Here is an 18,622-nt window from a genome sequence, read left to right on the forward strand (position 1 = left end):
CTCTGAGAATTGCTCATTCTTTTATCTGTGATGCAAACATGCAAATAATTGCGGTCCTAGCCCACCGGCGCTCTGGTTGAAGTCTTGGTCTGTGGATATGACTTCTAAGTCCAGACTCCTTTCTCTTCCCTTCAAGGGAAATATTTTATTTGGTCCAGACCTGGACTCCATTATTTCTACGGTTACCGGAGGCAAGGGTGCCTTCGTACCGCAAGATAAGAACAAGTCTGAGGGACGACAATCTTCTAATTTTCGTTCCTTTCGTTCTGACAAATCACGATGACAACAATCCTCCAAGCCAGAGCAAACCAAGAGTACTTGGAAGCCGTCTCAGTCCTGGAATAAATCCAAGCAGAATAAGAAGCCCGGCGGAAACAAATCGGCATGAAGGGGCGGCCCCCGATCCGGGATCGGATTGCGTAGGGGACAGACTGTCTCTTTTTTCAGATGCCTGGTTCAAGGACGTACAGGATCTGTGGGTTTTGGAGGTGGTATCTCAATGATACAAGATAGGCTTCAAATCTCATCTGCCAAGGGGCAGATTCTTTCTCTCGAATCAGTCTACCAGACCAGAAAAGGGTACGTTGGGGATCTTTCCTCCTTAGGAGTTATTGTCCCAGTGCCTATCGAAGAAAGAGGTTTGGGGTTTTATTCAAACCTTTTCATGGTCCCAAAGGTGGAGGGAACTTTCCGCCCAATTCTCGACCTAAAGTGCTTACCTTTCTCAGTGTCCCTTCCTTCAAGTTGGAGACGATAAGGTCCTTCCTTCCATTAATTCAGGAAGGCCAGTTTATGACCACTATAGATCTGAAGGACGCTTACCTTTTTTTTTCCAATCCACAGGGAACACTTTCAGTTCCTGAGGCTATTGCCTCTGCGCACAAAGAGTTTCTGAGATCTCTGCTTTGCAATGTGAGCCCCCTTATCTGATTTTTTCATGCAGATAATGCAGTTTTACGTACTATATTAGGTTTTCTTCCTAAGGTTGTGTCAGATCGCAACATCAATCAGGAGATTGTAGTTCCTTCCTTGTGTCCTAATCCTCCTTCATCAAAGGAATGCTTACTTCATCATTTTGATGTGTTTTGCGCCTTAAAATTCTGTCTTTAGGCTACTAAGGAGTTTAGACAATCTTCCTCTTTGTTGTCTATTCAGGGAAGCATAAGGGGCAGAAGGCTACTTCGACTTCCTTATTTTTTTGGAGTGTCATCCGCTTAGCTTACAAAAAAGCAGGACCTCGTCCTCCTGAGAGGATAACGGCTCATTCCACTCGAGACCTCTGGATCCGATTTGTAAGTCTACCTGGTCCTCCTTACATACTTTTCAAAATTTTACAAGTTTGATGTTTTTTCTTCGGCTGAAGCAGCTTTTGGGAGAAAAGTTTTGCAGGCTGTGGTGCCCTTAAAATAGGGTCTGCCTCTTTCTTTTTGTTCCCTCCCGTTATTCATTCAGTGTCCACTGGAGCTTGGGTATAGTTTTCCCAAATGTAAGGAATGAAGCCGTGTACTCTCTCTATTATAGGAAGGAAAACATGATTTATGCCTACCAGATAAATTCCTTTCCTTCCGGATAGGGAGAGTCCATGGCCCCTGCCCATTTTTTCTTGTCTATGGGCGGTCCCCTATTATTTATTTTATTCTTTTGGCACCATTTATACCCTAATGTTTCTCCTACTTTTCCTTGTTCCCTCGGCAGAATGACTGGGGTAATGAGGAAGTGGGGGGATATTTAAGCCTTTGGCTGGGGTGTCTTTGCCTCCTCCTGATGGCCAGGTGCTGTATTTCCCAACAGTAAAGAATGAAGCCGTGTACTCTCCCTATCCGGAAAGAAAGGAATTTATCTGGTAAGCATAAATTGTTTTTTTTTTTCTAACATACTGACACAGATCACCAGATTTTTATTGCAGTACATATGTCACCAACTGCTTGTATTTTCTCTCTTATTGTGAATTAACGTCTTTGTAACACACTATGTATGTTATAATACATAACAAATGAGCTGCTATTAATAAGACAGTACTAAGTTACATGCTGGTTTACCAGTTGGTAAACATAAACGGATAATTACTCATAAAAATGCATTTATTTCCTATGACATGGCGAGTCCATGACGTCATTCCAATTACTAGTGGGACATTCAACTCCTGGCCAGCAGGAGGAAGCAAAGAGCACCCCAACAAAGCTGTTAAGTGTAACTTCCCTTACCCATAATCCCCAGTCATTCTCTTTGTCAATGGAGGATGTGCAAAGTTGGTGTCTGAATATATTTAATCCTTTTATGGGTACTTTTTCCCTGCAAGCAAGGATTTGGGGCTATGCTGTGTCCATGTCAATCACTTTAGTAAGAGTAATGGCGGCTATTGGCATTTAGAAAGCGGCAAGGTTGTCTTTGCTTTATTTCTAACATTGTTACCCCTTTGTAGAAAGCTGGGGTTGGTTGCTCTGTTCTTTCTTTTACGTTCAGGTCCCTGTCAGCGGCCAGATGAGGCTGACAGACCTGCGGCTGCTGTAAATGCTCCAAACAGCAGAAGACCCTGGAGGGTAAGTCCTTTATTATATATTTCTTTTCACACTAAGTGTGAAAGGAAGAGGACAGACAATCAGGGACCTGGTAGCACCTGTTACCCTCAGAAGGGAATTTGTATTTTATTAAAGCTATCTCCTCAAAGTTTGGGAGATTTTTGCGGCAGAGCAGATTCCTGGGCTGATCCAGTGAACGATTTATGTGTTTTTATGCCGCCTCTATAGCCTCTTAAAGGGTCAGTAGCATAGAGACCCAGGCTTATTATATATGGGGACCGTGTATATACATAAACTCACTAATGTTATGGCTTATATTCCATAAAGTGAATCAAAATCCTCTTTACAGTCAGGGGTTCCCTATGGACGACAAATTTAATTTACCTGTCTAAGGCTGTGTGTTACTCTGTTAGATTGCACATAATAATTTTTGTGGTACGATCAATATTTTTTTATGTCTACCCTCATGTCCGGGTAAGGTAAGTGGTTACATCTGGGCAGATAACATAATCTACTGCCTTTTTTTGGGCCCTTTTTAAACAATGGCACTCTTCTCCTCAGGCATTAACGGAGAGCAGTAACAGATTTAGGAGTGCCTAAGTCATTTAGCTGCCTTGCTGGCATTGTGAAATCTAAGCGGTTATAATACACCTGTGATGCACAGTTATATCTAAAATTATCCGGCTTTGGCTTGAGAATTTGGTTGGGTCCGTGTCTACAGTGTCTTCGAGAGGCTGTTATCTTTCCCCCCCGCATTTTTGTTTGAGATTAACAGTTAGCGGTAAGGGGCTGTTTATTTTGTATGGTACCAAGTACTTAGTGGTACTTTCTACCAGTTTCTCAGGTTCGAGCTGGGCTTCTTCATGGGAGCAGTCCTTTTCCCATAGGTTATACTCGGCCGTGTGGGTTGCTCCGTCATAACTTCTAGTGTCTATGCATATATGGCTAGGCTGTATGGGGATTATGTTTGTATGGCGGCAGTGTGACGCATTTTGGTATAGCGCTTTACAGCTTTAACCTCTTTCTTATTGGAAGTTTTCTCTTGAGCGTTTTTTCCTCTGCTCCCTGTGTTCAGTTGGAGCATATTTCCCTATTGGACCCTGTTTTCTTCTTTTGCCGTTTAAGAATCTTAAAGGGATACTAAAACTATTTTTTTTTCTTTCACGATTCAGATAGAGCATGAGATTTTAAGCACCTTTCTAATTTACTCCTATTATCAATTTTTTTTTTTGTTCTCATGTTATCTTGATTTGAAAAAGCAGTACTGTAAGCTTTAGAGCCGGACCATTTTTTGTTCAGTACCTGGGTAGCACTTGCTGATTTGTGGCTAAATGTAGCAAACCAATCAGCAAGCTCTACCAAGGTGCTGAACTAAAAATGGGCCGGCTCCTAACCTTTTATTACTGCTTTTTCAAATCAAGATACCATGAGAACAAAGAAAAATTGATAATAGGAGTAAATTAGAAAGTTGCTTAAAATTGTATGCTCTATCTGAATCATGAAAGAAAAAATGTGGGGTTAGTATCCCTTTAATTTATGGGGGTATGCAACGGCGGTCCATTAGTTCCTTGTTGTAGGATTTGTTTTTTTCAGGGAATCTTTACTTTAAGGATGTAACTCATCATTTTTTCAGTTATTCTGTGTAATTTGAGGTCTTTAGCTGTATGCTTGACTGTACCTAATTTACAGTAATTTTTATCATCTTTAATTTTTTAATGATATTCAGGAAATTCAATTCTTTGGTGCCACCCTGTGGCGTTAAAGAGTTTTGTTTTATACTTTCAAACTGAGGTGTGAAATATTACTCCTTAAAAGGAGTTTTCAATCTTTATAGTATTATCTAAGTGTTGTTTTATCCTTTAGGTTAGAACATCTGTCTTTTATCCTCCGTTTTAATTCCCATTTTATAGAATATTCTGATCTGCTATATATATTATGTGGGTTTCTGCCTGAACCTTGCTATCTCAATTTGGTATCACTTCGGTCTCATACCCTGTAAGTCATGAGTTCAGATTTTAGACTCTCTAGTTTACCCTCTTAGTGGGTTTGGAAGAGTTTGTCTTTTCTCAGTGTTTTTTTGCCACAATTTTGGGGCAGTTCAATATCATTTTCTTATCTAATTTTTATTACACCCTTTATTAATCTCCATGTCAGATCAATGATATTTTTCTTGGATGTTAAGTGTTCAGGATCTTGTGATCTTATGGCGACAGTCTCCTCTTTATATTCCAGGAGCATGACTGGAGTATTTTAGAGCAATCTTATCATTCTGGGTGTTCTTAGGACTCTATATTGCTTGTCCCTGATAAAGAATTTTTTATTGAAAATGTATATATTTGGTAGACATGATTTCAGACTCTGTTTCATGTATGGGGTCATTTCCTATGGCATAGTATTATGCAGTATATTTAATGTCTAGTGCTTTTTCACTAAGATTTTATTTTATCATTTCTCTTATATTGAGGCGATTTATGTCCTCCTTTATGAAGGTTTGGCCTATTGTATCATATACTTATTTTTTGGCGTTCTTAGGAACACTATCGTTTTTGATGTCCATGATAAAGTTCTTGGACTCATTATTTTCTTATTTCTCCTATGGAGAGATTGCTGATAGTCTCTAAAAGCTCAGGGCCTGTCGACTCGGGAAGTGTCTTCTCTCCCCATAATCATCTGGGAGTTGAGAGCATTTTTCTATTCCTTGACAGCTTGGCCTCAATTATCTTTAGTCCGGTTTATCAGATTCCTGTTTGACAACTTCACCTCAGTGGCTTACATCAACCACCAGGGAGGAACTCTGAGTTCCTTGACCATGAAGGAGGTGACTCGCATTCTGCAGTGGGCGGAAGCTCAAGGTTCTCTCCTATCTGCCATCCACATTCCAGGAGTGGTCAATTGGGAGGCAGATTTTCTGAGCAGACAGACTTTTCATCCCGGGGAGTGGGCTCTTCATCAGGAAGGGTTCTCCCAGATATCCCTCAGGTGGGGGGTTCCAGAGATGGATCTGATGGCGTCCAGTCAAAACGCCAAGGTTCCAAAGTACGGTTCTAGGTCAAGAGATCCTCAGGCCGTTCTGATAGATGCTCTATTGGTTCCTTGGATTTTCTCTCTGGCATATGTTTCCTCGGTTTGCTCTCCTTCCACAAGTCATTGCTCGTATCAAACAGGAGAGCGCTTCAGTAATCCTAGCTCCTGCATGGCCTCGCAGGATCTGGTTCGTGGATCTGGTAAAGATGTCATCTCTACCTCCTTGGAGGTTACCTCTGAGGAAGGACCTTCTAATTCAGGGTCCTTTCCTCGATCCAATCCTGGATTCTCTGAAGCGGACTGCTTGGAGATTGGACGCCTAGTACCTGTATAGATGTGTTTTTTTTTGAAGCGGTCATTTATACTATGCTTCAGGCTCGCTAACCTGTTTCTCCCAATATTTACCATAAGGTATAGAGTAAATACCTTTTTTTGGTGCGCATCTTAGGGTTTCTCCTAGAGCTGGGTGAGGATTCCCCGTATTTTATCTTTTATTCAGGATGGCCTGGAGAAAGGTTTGTCAGTCAGTTCTCTGAAGGATCAGATTTTTGCGCTATCTATCTTTTTGCCCAAGCGTCTGGCAGACTTACCAGATGTTCACGCTTTTGTTCAGGCCCTGGTTAGAATCTGGCCTGTGTTTAAACCTGTTGCTCCTCCGTGGAGCCTTAATTTAGTTCTTAAAGGTTTGCAGCAGGCTCTGTTTGAGCCAATGCATGTTGTTGACATAAGATCGTTCTTGGGAGGTTTTGTTTCTACTTGCTATGTCTTCCGCTCGCAGAGTTTCTGAGCTTTAAGCTCTGCAGTGTGATTTCCTGTACCTTATTTTTCATGCAGATAAGGCGGTCCTTCGTACTTAATTGGGTTGTCTACCTAAGGTGGTATCGGATGGAAACATTAATCAGTAAATTGTTGTTCCTTTTTGTCCTAATCCTTCTTCTCATAAGGAACGTTTTTTGCATAACTTAGATGTTGTGTGCGCGTTAAAATGAAGTTTCTGTGGAACAGATTTGCAAGGCAGCAACATGGTCCTCTCTCTCAAAAGCTGAAACAATCTCAACACACTTCCACTGTGTTAGCTCTAGGGGGCGCAAAGATATCCAAATATATGGAGAGTAAAGGGAATCACTTGATCTCAAGGTCTAAAAGTATATATGTATGCATATTAATATTATATAACCAACAAATGACCTAAATAAAAAATTATATATATATATATATATACACAGTGAGGCCTCGGTTTACAAATTTAATTCGTTCTCCGGGTCGTTTCGTATTGCGAAAAATTTGTAAACCGAAACACGGTTTCCCATAGGAATGCATTGAAAATCAATTAATGCGTTCCGGAGGTCCGAAAAAATTCAAATAAAGTGTCCAAAAAATGCTCCAAAAGGCTTAACAACTTGCTGCAAATGGCTCCAATGTCTCCAAAAGGCTCCACAACTTGCTGAAAATGGCTCCAAAAGGCTTAACAACTTGCTGCAAATGGCTCCAAAAGGCTCAACAACTTGCTGCAAAATGGCTCCAAAACCTCTCCAACACCTCCACACTGGTACCCAAACTTCATTAATTCAATCATACTTGAGTATGCAGGGGGCACAGGGGCCACTGGTTTTGTATTGCGAAAAATATTCGTAAACCGAGGGGGGCAAACCGGCATTTTGTTTCGTATTGCGAAAAAAATTCGTAAACCGAGTCAAATTTTCTTCAAATTTCGATTTCGTAAACCGAAATTTCGTATACCGAGTCGTGCGTAAACCGGGGCATCACTGTACCGAGTCGTGCGTAAACCGGGGCCTCACTGTATGTGTATATATATATATATATATATATATATATATATATATAATATATATATATAATATATATAAAGAAAATGGTAAAGTTAACAAATCTTAAAAAACAAACACAAAATATGATAAAAGCAATAAGGTCTTAATAGTCCTTATCTGTATCTGGAACTGTTCTTCAGTGATAGTAAGAGTCAATCTCTGTATGATGTTAATTCCAGGGGATAGTGGGTAATCTGGAGATCACACCCGATTGTAGGAGTCTGCTGCTTTGTCAAATTTACAGGATCTGGATACAAATTTTCTCTGTGAAATAAATCACAAAAACAAAGGTGCCTCCTAGTGTGATATAGTAAAAGCAAACAAATAATGCAATAGTTGAAATGGTACTCACAAACGGAGCAGCACTCAGTTGTGCTAAATCAAGCAGACTGGGGTCTCACAGTGTCCCAGCTCACTGTTACTGCCAGGTTGCTGGCAACTCCTATGTCCAACAGGACCGAAATAAGCTCAGGCTCTCAGGATGGAGTGATAAAAGCACAATTTAATGGCAAATATAAAAATCATTGTTTTAATTATCTAGTGTCATATTGTAGACACTTTGATTTTTACATTTGCCATTAAATTGTGCTTTTATCTCTCCATCCTGAGAGCCTGAACTTATTTCGGTCCTGTTGGACATAGGAGTTACCAGCAACCTGGCAGTAACGGTGAGCTGGGACACTGTGAGACCCCAGCCTGCTTGATTTAGCACAACTGAGTGCTGCTCAGTTTGTGAGTACCATTTCAACTATTGCATTATTTGTTTGCTTTTACTATATAACACTAGGAGGCGCCTTTGTTTTTGTGATTTATTTCACAGAGAAAATTTGTAACTTGGTCCTCTCTGCATACTTCTGGGAGAAACGTTCTTCAAGATGTGATGCCTTCTGTTTATGTCCTCCTGCCTTTTTCTCCCTCCCTGTTCATTCCTTGTCCTATAGCTTGGGTATTGGTTCCCACTAGTAATTGGAATGACGTGGTGGACTCTCCATGTCATAGGAAAGAAAACAAAATGTATGCTTACCTGATAAAAAAAAAATTCTTTCCGGACATGGAGAGTCCTCGACCCCACCCTCTTTTTAATTATAATTCTGCATTTTTTTGGTATAAACCTCAGGCACCTTTTCACCCTTGTGTTTCTTCCTTTTTCCATTTTCCTTCTGCTGAATGACTGGGGATTATGGGTAAAGAAAGTTACGCTTAACAGCTTTGCTGGGGTGCTCTTTGCCGCCTCCTGCTGGCCAGGAGTTGAATATCCCACTAGTAATTGGAATGACGTTGTGGACTCTCCATGTCCAGAAATAAATACATTTATCAGGTAAGCATAATTTTTTTTTTTCCATTAAAATAATTCCGTGAGCATAGGGGTGACAATAAATTGCTTTATTTGCATCAGATCCAAGGGATTTATGGCTGAAATAATTTAGCAAATTGTTAGCAAAGGTTGAACATAGTATCTGTAAAATATCCGTAATATCTGAAAAATAGCCGTAAAACCGCTTGTTCTTTTGTAACTAAAATCAGACTACTCATTAATGTCACAATCTAAATCCCTCTCAAGGTTTACTCTAGGGACAGCGTAATTTAAAGCACCTCTGGGATTACTGTCCAGCAGAGATAAAGAGAAATGTCCTCTGTTCTGCTGAACAAAAAGTTACCTGGTGCCTGTGACCTCACTAGGGATAGATCTGAGTTTTCATATGTCACTATGACATTCCAAGAAGTGGCCTATTCAGCAGATGTCAGATTTTTTTTCTGGGAATTTCTACCCCATTGTTCACTTGAAGAGTTCTGGGTCTCTTGATACTAAAATGTTAATTACCAAAGACTGAGAATAAGGTGAGAATAAAAATACAACTCACTGTCTTTACTTACAGTGATTTATACCAGCAGCATTTACCAGTGTACCTGCAAGTAGTTTATTGATCTTTGGTACAGGTGGCCCTTGGTTTACAACGGTTCAATTTGCACCGTTTCAGAATAACAACCTTTTTTTTTCCAGCCATGTGACTGCTATTGAGAAGCAGTGCATTGATTAAAATAGCCAGTAGGTGGAGCTGTCCGCTTGTGTTGCAGCAAAGAAATGCAAGCCAAGCAAGCTGAAATTAATCATTTTAAACAGACCAGAGCTATCGAGTAGCTTGCAAAGGAACAAGATATTCCGGTCTATAAATCAGTCCAGATTGGAATGCATAGAAAGAACTGTTTGCATAAAATGCAAGTAAAGTCTGTGTTATGTGATTATTTTATTAGGTTTATAATGCTGTTTAGCATTTAAAGTCTTCATTTCAAAGCTTTAAAAATAATGTATTAGGTGTTACTTATGACAATTTTGAGAGGGGCCTGGAACCTAACTCCCTCACTTCCCATTGACTTACATTATAAATTGGGTTTCAATTTACAACGCTTTCGATTTACAACCATTCCTTCTGGAACCTAACCCTGGCGTAAACTGAGGGCTACCTGTATTTGCTTGAAACCTCTTCTGAGACGCAACCATATGTATTAGCGCACACACCATATTGTTATGCATTACCAGCTGATAACCCCCTCTACTCAGTGTCCTCTTCGCCATGTGTTGTACAGGAACCTTTCACCATCGCCAAACCCAACTGATTTGAAATTCTTGACCTGTCTCACGGGTGTTTGCTCTTTTTCACAATGTGTCTTGTCAAGTCTTTCGCTCTCTTCCCATCTGCAGTTTGGCTTCCACGCACGATATTCTCTCAGCAGCACTCGGTGAACAAGTCGTTCAGTACTTCTGCTCTTCTCACCTGGCCTGTTCCCACCAATTTGCCATTTAAGCCATTACCACTTGTCAGGCCTTTTCTCACTGGTTGTGCAAACTCCTCTGTTCCTTTCATGCATTTCCCTTTCACACAGTTGAACAAACATTTTTGCTGCGTGCTATATTATTCGTCTGTAGAGCCCCCTTTTTAGACCCTAAATTTGAACAGATTAAATACTTCAATCCATTTTAATTTCTCTGACTCATGTTCTTATGATTTAATCTGAACGGATGGATGTATAGCCTTTTGTTAGTAGGTAGGTGCAATCTCCCAGTAATTCATACATTTTTATACAATAATTATATTGCTCTTTTTTGAAATGGATGGTTTTAATCTCATGCTTTTATCTCCATCATAACTCAAATGAGTATCCATTCTGGAAAACTTTGTGATTTTTCTTTCTCTAAAGATCCATATTTTCTGGTTGTTTGAGATAAGTGAGTGAGTTTGTACTCTCATTTCCAATGCAGGTCATCCTGAGGGTAGTCGTCGTCACCTTCTAGGCCTCTATAATTGGCAGCAACCTTTGTGAATCTTCAGCCTTTTCAATCAAGGGAACTGAATCGTTATGTGGATGTTTTTATTTACATTTTAAAAAAATTAAGAAGTCCAAATATAGATCTCATGGCTTTAAAGAAAAAAAGTGCAGCGTAACCAAGTACTGTGCAGCAGACATGGATCGTTACACATTCAGCTCTAGAGGTGGTGGGATCTCTTGTAGATCAGATTTGCTTATATCTGTTTTCATGTGTTCTCCTTCTTTTTGTTTCAAAAGATCAAGTGGTATGAACAGAGAACTACTCTTCTGTCTTGCCAGTAAGCTCCTAATTCTTGGAGCTTGTCCATCTGTTGGGCAGATTCACTGGCTAGTTCTCCAGTCTTCTTTTATACATTACATTGTTAAAGGGACAGTCAACACCCGAAAGAAGGTGAAATGAGGGTGTAATACACATCAATGTGTATTACTGCCCTTAGGGGGCGCCTCCTATAGCCTAACAACTAAACATATGTTCAAACAATATCAGTTAACTAAATTAATACTTGTAAGAGATATATATATACAGAAACATACATATATATAAAAGTGTGCCAACATAAAGTCCAGTAAGTGATATAGATATAGTCCCAATCAGTGGTAAGTCCAAAAAAACAGTAGTAGGCAGCTCTCGGTCTTAGGATGGTCTTCCTGAAAGATGGGTAACTAGAAAAAAAGAAAACACAGAGGCGCCAAACATGGCCTAGTATAGCCAGATACCAGATATAACAATTCACAGGGTAGCAATTGGATACTCACAAAGGAGACGCACCCAATGGTGCTATTGAAGCAGACTGGAGCCTCTCAGTGGTCCAGCTCACTGATGTATCTCACGTATCAGTTGTGGTCCAAGGACCACAACTGATACGTGAGATACATCAGTGAGCTGGACCACTGAGAGGCTCCAGTCTGCTTCAATAGCACCATTGGGTGCGTCTCCTTTGTGAGTATCCAATTGCTACCCTGTGAATTGTTATATCTGGTATCTGGCTATACTAGGCCATGTTTGGCGCCTCTGTGTTTTCTTTTTTTCTAAACACCCGAAAGAACTTTATCCCATACCTTCGATCAGCCAAAGACAATGCGCCTGCACTGCATCCCATTTTCAACACCTCTAACGTTATACTAGTAATTGTCCAAATCATATGTTTTTCTAATAGAGATATGGCAGCCAAGCTCCTCCTCCTTCGTCTCCTTTACTAAATGCCATGCTCGTTCATGTATGAACCGTTGACGCATGCACATTTTAAGTTCTGTCAGTTTTCAAGCCGAAATCAGAAGTGCAAGCGTGAACGCGTGTTAAGAATTCAGCCGAGGATTTGATTCTGATTGGCTGATTCAATTAAACTGAAACCTACTACGTCACGGCGGGGGGAGTTTGGCTGCCATATCTCTATTAGTAAAACGTATGTGCTTTGTCTGATTACTCGTATAACGCTAGAGGTGTTGAAAATGGGATGTGGTGCAGGCGCATCGTCTTTGGCGGATCGAAGGTATGGGATAAAGTTCTTTCGGGTGTTGACTGTCTCTTTAAGGTCTTGCTATACTGGTACTCATACTTTGGTTACTGAATCTCACTCTAGGCTTTTTCAGATGGTGATTATACATCCTGTTGCATTTTTATGAACAGGTAACAGCACAGGATCATTATGTGCGAATAGAATAATGTCCAATGAGCTTGCACACACGGCAGGGCATCCTGGCCTCATGGTAATGTATCTTGCACAGACAGCAGTGCATCTTAGGCACATGGTAATGTATCTTGCACACACGACAGTGCATCCCGAGCACATGGTAATGTATCTTGCACACACGACATTGTATCTCGGGCACATGGTAATGTATCTTGCACACACGACATTGTATCTCGGGCACATGGTAATGTATCTTGCACACACAACATTGTATCTCGGGCACATGGTAATGTATCTTGCACACACGACATTGTATCTCGGGCACATGGTAATGTATCTTGCACACACGACAGTGCATCCCGAGCACATGGTAATGTATCTTGCACACACAACATTGTATCTCGGGCACATGGTAATGTATCTTGCACACACGACATTGTATCTCGGGCACATGGTAATGTATCTTGCACACACGACATTGTATCTCGGGCACATGGTAATGTATCTTGCACACATGGCAGGGCATCCTGAACACATGGTAATGTATCTTGCACACACGACAGGTCATCCCGGGCACATGGTAATGTATCTTGCACACACGACATTGTATCTCGGGCACATGGTAATGTATCTTGCACACACGACATTGTATCTCGGGCACATGGTAATGTATCTTGCACACACGACATTGTATCTCGGGCACATGGTAATGTATCTTGCACACATGACAGTGCATCCCAGGCACATGGTAATGTATCTTGCACACATGGCAGGGCATCCTGAACACATGGTAATGTATCTTGCACACACGACAGGTCATCCCGGGCACATGGTAATGTATCTTGCACACACGACAGGTCATCCCGGGCACATGGTAATGTATCTTGCACACACGACAGGTCATCCCGGGCACATGGTAATGTATCTTGCACACACAGCAGGGCATCCCGGGCACATGGTAATGTATCTTGCACACACAACAGGACATCCCAGGCACGTGGTAATGTATCTTGCACACACAGCAGGGCATCCCGGGCATATGGTTATGTATCTTGCACACATGACAGTGCGTCCCGAGCACATGGTAATGTATCTTGCACACACGACAGTGCATCCCGAGCACATGGTAATGTATCTTGCACACACGACAGTGCATCCCGAGCACATGGTAATGTATCTTACACACACGGCAGTGCATTCGGGGCACATGGAAATGTATCTTGCACACACGACAGTGCATCCCAAGCACTTTATCCCACCTGAGGCTCATATGATGTCAATTCAAATAAGATAATGATTTGTCAGTAAGTATTCCAGAAGTAGACTTATTTAATAGTCTAATAAATAACAATGCATAGTTTTTTTTTGTTTTTATACCGATCTAAATGATTATTTACAGTCACACATTGCAGTAGGCAGGTAGCTCTAGGTCACGATGCCTTCTTACTCTTACATTCCCCAAATGTTGTTACAAATCAGTGACCCCTGGTTGTCTGAACACTCCTTGTCCTTGGCCCCTGGGAGTAAGAAAGATTAAACAAATATTCACTAAATTGTTGGCAGCAGATTTCCCTGTGCCTAAGGCAGCATAAACCTCTCTATGCTTCCCAGCGCTTGTCTGTATGATCAGACCTTTCTGTGCCTGCTACCTTGTTACTAGGGCTGTATAGAGTCATAGTCATGGTTGCCCTAATAAGGAGAGTGGTTGAATTATAACCAGTACTCAGAGGAACTTGCATGGTGTCTGCCTGGGGTTTGCTCTGGCATTTAGTATAAAAAGTTTAGCCAGTAGTAAAAAGCTTCATCCTCCAGGAAGTGTTTAGTGTTAAACTATGACTGTTCTTCTCTCTTCGTGTGGACCTTGGAACTGGAGGTTCTGAGCCTCGCTGAGCAAGAGGAATCTGGTCCAAAATGTGACCTCCATGGTGCCCTCATCATTTTCTTGTTGGGCTTGTGAGAAGAGTGTTCTGCACAGAATACATATGTTCACTCGACAATACGCACTTTATATTTAAATATAGTCATACTTCGTTCTATTGCACTTGCTTCTTGTGTTTTGCATTTTTTTTTTTTTTATACAAATTGAAGGTTTGTGGCCACCCTACGTTGAGCAAGATTTTCAGCGCCATTTTTACAACAAATATACATGTTTACACATTTATACACATATAAATGCGTAAATACACACCCACACATATATATATATGTGTGTGTGTGTATGTACACATATATAAACACGTATACACACACACACATATATGTGTGTGTGTGTGTATACACACCGCCAGCAAAAAGGTTACGACTTGCTGAAGGCTCAGATGATGGTTAGCATTTTTTAGCAATAAAGTATTTTTGAATTAAGGTATGTACATTGTTTGTCTTTTAGACATACTACTATTGCACACTTAAAAGACTACAGTATAGTGAAAATATACCTTTCTAAGAAAAACTTTCTAAATATCAAGTTTCCTGAAGAATAGTTTGCTTTATAATTTCCAGAAAGCGGATTTTAAGCACTAATGAGGTCCCTGCACAAATGCATCTACCACTGCCTTATGACTCAACATAATTGTGTTCCTTCCGTTTTCTTCCCTTGATCTCACGGACAGAGTTGCTGTATGGAAATGTTTATCCGCAAGTCTTGTCACATACGTGCCTCTTGTTTCCAATAAAAACACAAATATAGTTGTACCCCTTAATTTAACTTGTGAAGAATAATCTCCCTTAACTCGCTTATCCCAGCAAATGCCAAAATGTTTTATATTTTGTTTTTGTTACAAGAGACTCTTAATTTGTCTTTATCTCTTGTATTATCAGTTTCACCGTGACACTTTCCAGTTAAGCAGATGACCCATGGTGTCACACACTTCACATTTATGTTATTAAACTTATGTCTTTATTTCCATCTCTGCAGCTTAATCATTTTGTCACCCCTGGTGGTGATAACGATACCAGGTTTCTCTTGCTTTGTGTTGTCTTGTTTGGTTAATAACTGATATAAAACACGTTTGTGTTTGTGAGAATGTGAGTTGTATATGACAACTATAACAATTTATAGGTTAATGATGCACAATATATCACTGCACTACACAGCTCCATATGACTTATTTCCATACAAAGTCTCGTTCAGCAAGTTATCATCAGTAATACATAAAATTTGCTGTCTTCGAAACACTGAAAAATAAACAAGAACAGTTGAGGTCAGTGTGTAACATTGTTTATTACAGATGACTTGTAAACGCTGTGTAATAAGTAAATATTACTGCACAAGTATTTGTGCCAAGTGTTCCTGATTGTAACTGTGTTTGACATTTTCCCATCATCTGACAACAATACAACTCTGTAACAAAACAGTCAGTAAAATTCTAGTGTGATAGTGGTCAGTGTGCGGCAGAATTGCAGAACTGAAAATTCATAAATTGCAGTTAAGTAGTTATCCAAACAAAACTAGATCTGGAGAATCTCTCCCTAAAGAGGGCAAAAGTGCAAATGTACCGTTCTGTGCTCTGGCATTGTCTCTGTATTGGCTCAATTATAAAGTTGTGAGTGTTATATCCCAGTTATTGGCTAGGCTGATCCCTGGAGGAGGACAGCGATTTTAATTTCATGCCCCACTGGCTGCAGTTAGTGACGGATAGGGCTCTCAGATAAAGCAGCGGCTGTGTATTCCATCTCAGATTGTGTATAGGAATGGCATGTGCTCCAACCTGCAGGCTCCCCTTGCCCCCCCCACCAGAAGAGAGAAATAAGAGAGACACCAGCAACCTTCAGACAAGTATGCCGTCACCAGGAATGGCTAATTAGATGACACTACGCGTGGCAGCAGTTTGGTATATAACGCTGCTTGGACTGAGATTTTATCAGGGACCATCATAAACCAGACACGGCATCCCGGGCAGCAGCTGGTGATGATTCTCAGAATGGTGGATCCGCAGAGATGCGCTCAAATCATGGCTGAGTGGCTCTTACAAGTTGGGTTTTTTTTTTTTTTTTTTTTAGAATTTCCTTTTTTTCAGCTCATATTGGTGCGCGTGTTGTGTGTTATTTGTGTCTTATTTATGTATCTGCTGCCTTTAGGGACTTGCATGTGCTGATTCAGGTGCTTAGGGGCTTTTGTTTGGATTTAGTGAGGGGGCTGCAGGTGTTGATTTAAAATTAGAATTTTGTTACTGGTAGCGGAAACCACTTTCTGGTGTAAAATAATTTTGAATTTTAAAAACTATAAAACATCTGCTCTTCCATTTTTTTAAGAATGTTTTGTTTGCTTGTTTGTTTTATTAAAGATGTTTTTCATGTATTAGTGAAAGATCATTGTGGAACTTAACATATCCACTGCTGATTATTTTATCTTTATTTGTTTATGATCCACTAATAAGTTAACCCTATGCTATAGTGAGGCGTTTATTAATGATGCGCACAGTAGTAGCTATGCTTATATCACATGCTCCCTGCTCTTGTGATTAATCACTGTTATTTATTTCTAATTGGTTATCTTATGTTCTCAATTGGTCTTATTAGTGTGAAGTTGGAAAGTACCTGGTATCTCAAATATAACTTATTAAATAGGATTTCTAATAGCCTGAAGAATATTAAAATCAGCTTCATAAATACCTCAGTCTTGCGCTGGGTATTAAATACAGATACATTTCCTCTCTGTTTCCCCGAACCCTTAGGTTTCTTTCTGTGTTTGAAGGTTTTAATAAGCTTTGTTAAATGAACCTTTTCCCAACATTGGGTCCCTCGCTGATAAAATATTATGCCTGCAGGCAGCAGACGGTGCACAGGGGTTACCTTGTCATTCCACTTGTCGTTTTGTCCCATTTTCAGGGAATGTGTTGAAATTATAATTTATAGTCTGCTCTAGGTAACCCCGGGAGATTTTGTCCTTTTTATGTTCTGCAATATCTGCCGGTTGAATGTGTCTTTACCCATTTTTTTCACCAGCGACTAATTTTGCTTCCAGTTATTTCTTATGTTTGCCCGGGGTTATTAGAGGCTATTGATTGTGTCAGCTGTTCAGAGATCTGTATTGTGATAGTATCTGAGTTTGTTTTTGTGAGTTTATAGAAGTCTGTGCCAAAGAGTCAATCAATATACATTTATATAGACTGAGACCCCTTTGTTGTGGGGAAATGCATGCATTTCCTTTGTTTCCTGCTAATTGTTGGTATTCCATATAATGTATAAAATGCATTGCCCTTAAGTGGACATGAAACCCAAAATTTTTATTTCATGATTCAGATAGAGAATACAATTTCAAACAACTTTCCAATTTACTTCTATTATTTAATTTGCTTCTTTCTCTTGTTATCCTTTGCTGAAAGGTTTATCTAGGCAAGTTCATGTGCAGCAGAGTACCTAGGTTCTAGCTGTTGATTGGTGGCTGCATATATAAACTGATTGTCATTGGCTCACCCATGTGTTCAGTTAGAAACCAGTAGTGCATTGCTGCTCCTTCAACAAATGATACCAAGAGAATAAAACAGATTAGATAATGGAAGTAAATTGGAAAGTTGTTTAAAATTGTATTCTCTATCTGAATCATGAAAGAAAATATTTGGGTTTCATGTCCCTTTAAATTATAATTTCTGGAACGACTTATCACCATGGAATAACTTTATACCTACCTGAGGAGGCCTCACATCTGCTTAGTGTTGCCCTTGGGATTGAAAATAAACATTGATATACATTATGTGCCACAATATGGGGGCCCTAGTGAGATATAGTGGCTGGTTATTAATAACCATTTAGCAGAGTGTTTCTATAAGCGACTGTTAGCGGCACTTTAGGTGAATCTCTAGTAATTGTTGTTTTCTCAGGTCACATTTCTTTGTATAATAAGAACTTAAGTCATTTTCTCCTTGTTATTCACAGGCCCATGAGCGCTCAGAAAGCTCCGAAGTGGCCTTTGTTACTCAACTGGTGAAGAAGCTGATGATAATCATTGCACGACCTGCTCGTCTCCTGGAGTGTCTGGTAAGGATGATATTACTGTTATTGTAGCATCCCACCCTGCCTATTCTTGTTACAGGCCCTTCCCTCATTACAGGCCCTTCCCTCATTACCCAACCTATTCTTGTTACAGGCCCCTCCCTCATTACCCCACTTATTCTTGTTACCCCACCCTCCCTCATTACCCCCCTTTTCTAGTTACAGGCCCCTCCCTTGTTACACCACTCCTCCATTACCCTGTCTATTCTAGTTACAGGCCCCTCCCTCACCCTGTCTATTCTAGTTACACCACTCCTCCATTACCCTGTCTTTTCTAGTTACAGGCCCCTCCCTCATTACC

At 40.3% G+C, this 18,622-nt stretch overlaps 1 protein-coding gene across 7 annotated transcripts in view; it reads left to right on the plus strand.

The window, feature by feature from the left end:
• The window catches only part of LOC128640941 (microtubule-associated serine/threonine-protein kinase 2), a 538,333-nt gene that overhangs the window by 402,453 nt on the left and 117,258 nt on the right, over window positions 1-18,622 (plus strand). For all 7 annotated transcript variants that reach the window (XM_053693406.1, XM_053693407.1, XM_053693409.1 and 4 more), the window contains one exon: window positions 18,205-18,306. In XM_053693406.1, the coding sequence (XP_053549381.1) occupies window positions 18,205-18,306 (102 nt within the window). The remainder of the gene's footprint in view (window positions 1-18,204; window positions 18,307-18,622) is intronic.

Source organism: Bombina bombina, chromosome 10 (assembly GCF_027579735.1).
Source record: "Bombina bombina isolate aBomBom1 chromosome 10, aBomBom1.pri, whole genome shotgun sequence".
NCBI lineage: Eukaryota > Metazoa > Chordata > Amphibia > Anura > Bombinatoridae > Bombina > Bombina bombina.